General features: G+C 34.8%; 1 protein-coding gene across 1 annotated transcript; it reads right to left on the reverse strand.

The window, feature by feature from the left end:
- Positions 1-230: 230 nt before the first annotated feature.
- LOC107478850 (zinc finger protein ZOP1) lies at positions 231-3,787 on the reverse strand. Its single transcript, XM_016098990.3, has 5 exons — positions 3,112-3,787; positions 2,418-2,618; positions 1,686-1,761; positions 995-1,090; positions 231-777 (listed from the first exon to the last, which is right to left on the reverse strand). Exons 1-5 carry the CDS (start codon positions 3,118-3,120, stop codon positions 410-412), a joined length of 750 nt encoding a protein of 249 aa, XP_015954476.1. The 5' UTR covers positions 3,121-3,787; the 3' UTR covers positions 231-409.
- Between the last annotated feature and the right edge of the window lie 152 nt (positions 3,788-3,939).

The raw sequence follows: 3,939 nt of genomic DNA on the forward strand, positions 1-3,939 counted from the left end.
ATTTTCTTTAAAATTTTATATCACCGCTCGATGATAACCAACCAGAACGTATTGACCCATTAAACTAAATAATTTCAGACGGTCAGGTAGATTTATTTTCATGCTAATTTTAAGTTATATGAGCGGAAACAAATATATTATCATGATGTATAGTGTAGTATGCCCAAGTGCATGTGAAAACCACATTAGTGATGTGATATGTAATCATCGTCGAAAATTATAAGCGAGGTTAATATGCATGCAAAATGGCCAAAAAATATATGCAAGTATAAAAGAAATGGAACATTTTAATTTTACAAGGTGCAATCACATAGAGAATTACAACATCTACCTCAAGGGAACAAAGCAAAGGAAGTATAACCCACAAAATTTAGGGTGAAGAGGAAATGTGTTAACGCAATTTCCAAAGTTAGTAAGGTTTACCGTATAAACCAAGCAAGGATTTCTCCCTCTCTTCTACTCTTTTCCTTGCAGCTTCTCTTGCCTTAAGAGCTGCTTTCTCTTCTTCGGAGATAACCTTGGCTTTGGACTTCTCTTCAGGTCTCTTTCTCTTGCCAATAGTAAGAGATGAAGGGGCACCCTTCACATTTCTTTTGGGATTCAAAGAAGAACTAACAATTGGCCCTGGTGAAGGTCCATTTTGAGATTTATTTTCTGTTTTCTTTTCAATTGATTTTGATTGTGAAGTTGACAAAGACTTTGAATTTGATCCACTGATCCCAGCATTTGACGAAAACTGAGGTGAGGCATATGCTTCTTCCTGAGTCACCCACTTCCCTGTTGAAATTTCATTGAGTAAAGGTCCCATCCATAACTAATAGGGTAAATTACTTGAAGGCGATATTGCAGACGACACCCTTTCATTTTAAATAATCTATGATATTGACTTATAGAAATCATGTGTAATGTCACTTAATCACAGACGAAATCAAATAATCAATATAATATTACTTCATATAGTAAAATGAGAAAAGGAGAAGAATAAGGCCCAAACCTATAGCATCAGAATAGTAAAACCCTGATTTTGGATCATAGCAAAATCCATTTGTTTTATGGTAGTAGTAACCTGAACTGTCATCGAACTGCCATTCTGCAAATTATGCAGTCAACTTCAGGTATGCATAAAATAGAATTGCATGACAAAATACGCTTGAAACTCGCAATGCATAGTTACATGAGTTGAGTATATAAAGCTAAGTGGATATTTTATCATGCTTAACAGCAGCAAAAATGTATTTTTGTTTAAATCTCAACTCAGAACAAAAAACGATACACAGTATGAGAAAAGGCAAAGCAGTTCCAAATTTCTCTAAGGGGAAAAAGGTTAATAGTTATTCGACTAATTTTTCTATTTCATTGATCTTGGTGTGACATGAAAACATATCTAATTTTCAACATTATCTAGTAAGTTTCCTGAAACACAACACAGTACTCTTAATTATTGAAGGATAGTTAACTTGGTCTTTTATTTATAATCTACAGATAACTATGTCTGCTCAATCTACCACAGATAGTTGATTGATTATACAAGAAATTGCAAATGTTAAATAGACAGTTTTTATTTCCTTATCTTTTATTTATGGAGTTAATTCTGGGATACCCATAGAATGCTATCAGACTATGCTAATTAATTATTAATAGTCCTGTATCAAGAAAATAAATAAACAAAAACTCATAGTTACAACCTTCGTCATCCAACTCATGAGATTCTCTGGTTTCCTCAAACTTTGCTTTATCCTTTTGATAGCTGCGTTGTGCTTTCTGCAAAAGAAAACACAGATATAACAAAAGTTATACATCTGATCTGAGTGTAAATGTATATAAAACATTAGCACTTGTCCAGATATTTCCAAATCCTGTACAACCTATATTTTTGAGTTCCTAATCCGTAGTTGCTAAAATTGTATAGTCCCTTTGGAATTTGAAGACTGTTCTGAAATCAGGTCTTATATTTGGACTATAAGCAATGGTATATATGTGGAATTGTGAGTTATGCATTAGCCATGTGGATCACATAAGATACTGTTTATTATCATAAATCATGGTCGTAGACAAGCTATTAAAACTAAGTTATGAAAATGGTTTTGTATATAATTTTCTAACCCCATCTGATATCTATCTATCGGACAGTCCTCAATCTGATTTACTCTTATTACTAAAGAACCAACTAAGGTGATTTTATCATCTTTCTTTTCTAACTTTTTCACAACAAGTGCTCATCTCTCTCAAATACAATGATTACTAAAATTCACAAGCAAGCTTTCTAGTGAAACTAGACAAAAGGCATATACATAGAAATAAATCATACGCTTCTGTATCAGAAGCTAGTATATACTCAAAAGGGTTTTCGAAACAGTGGAAGAAAGAGCCAGGTAAGCATCATTTTAACTAATAAGAGAAGTGTAAAAAGATCTTACCGCTTCAATTTGCTCGAGGGCGCGAGCTGTTTCCTTCTGCTCTTTCTCCTTAGCAACATTCTCCTTTCGCATAACAGCTAGCCTCTTGGCGACATTATCTTTGTGGCGTTGACCAAGTTCATGATTTCTAATGCTCGAAGGATTGTTCGATATATAAATTTTACAAAAGTCACACCATTTATTACCTTGGCTCACCCAGTACTGATAACAAAAAAAAGGTAATCAATAACAAAGTGCCTCCAATCAAAATCCATTACAACTCACAAGTCTAACTTACACACGTCATAAAAGTGAACAAACCATCACATCTCAATAATACACATTAATATTTGCATCCTTCCGTAACGAAGGAAGCAGAATCATATAATGCAAACAATAGAACAACCTTCAGTTGAAATAATTTGTTGACTTGACAACATTAGCAATCAAAAGTCATATCATATTAACAATGTAGTGAAATGCACACAGCTTACAGTTTCATCAAACTACACTTCTTTGGATTATTATAATTTACAAAAGCAAAATACTAAATAGGTACCAAAGCTGCCACATCTAGTATAACAACTGAGAATTACGGCGGAAAAGTAATTTTGAGTGCGGGAACATAGAACGTAAATTTAAAAGAAAATCATAGAGAAAGTTAAAGCATGGAATATAATTAGGGAAACTAAAGTAATAAAAATTAGGTGTTTACTTCCGTCATGGCAGCAAATTAGGGTTCCGAATAGGAAGGTATGAAGAGATTTCGGAGATGTAGGTTAAGCTCTGAAAAGCTGGGATTGGTTGGAACTTTGAAATTAGGCGTCCCTAAATGTCTTCAACTTTCAAAACGTCGACAACGAAGAAGATGAGCTCGAAAACTCGGTCAGAGGCGTCGGATCAGAGACACTGCAACGACGGAAACGAACAACTGCAACGGAACCCGCAAACTTTTTAATGGGCTTCTATGCTAAAGAGTTCCATCTCGGTGCTCCGCATTTTAATATTATATGGGCTGATCTAGGCCCAAAATTAGATTAGTAATATAATTCTAGCATTCCAGACGCCAACTAAAAACACAGGAGATAGAGTTTTCTAAGCCCAAAAAAAATGTTAAGACTTAAACGCCTTCTTCTTCCGTTTGACCTCCACCGTTGGGTTGCCAAAGAAGTGGAACACCTGTAGATCCGAAAAGATCTTGTCGATTTCCTCATTGTCGGTGGTGGTGACATTGTGGGTGTCGTTGGATTTGGCGACGTTGGCAAGGGAGGGCGTAACTTGCGACGGCAGTGGAAACCATGCGGGCACCAAGCGCTCCAACGGCGCGGCCGGGCGGATCTTGGAGTTTGGATTCAATGGAGTAAGATAATTGGCTCCTATGAATACGTGGACATGATTTGGTGCAACGGGAATATCCTTTTGTGTGGATTAACTACTAACTTGGTATTAAATAAATATAACCGTGGATAAAATATTTTTTAAAATATATTATTTAAAAATATAATAAAAATAATTAACAAATATTATATTTTTAATAAATAAT

This window comes from Arachis duranensis, chromosome 3 (assembly GCF_000817695.3).
Source record: "Arachis duranensis cultivar V14167 chromosome 3, aradu.V14167.gnm2.J7QH, whole genome shotgun sequence".
Classification (NCBI taxonomy): Eukaryota; Viridiplantae; Streptophyta; class Magnoliopsida; order Fabales; family Fabaceae; genus Arachis; species Arachis duranensis.

Excerpts from the sequence above, each read along its gene's own strand:
- LOC107478850 (XM_016098990.3), bottom strand. Across the intron at positions 1,762-2,417 it reads CCCTCGAGCAAATTGAAGCG|AAAGCACAACGCAGCTATCA; the intron begins GTAAGATCTTTT and ends TTTCTTTTGCAG. Across the intron at positions 1,091-1,685 it reads TCATGAGTTGGATGACGAAG|AATGGCAGTTCGATGACAGT; the intron begins GTTGTAACTATG and ends CATAATTTGCAG.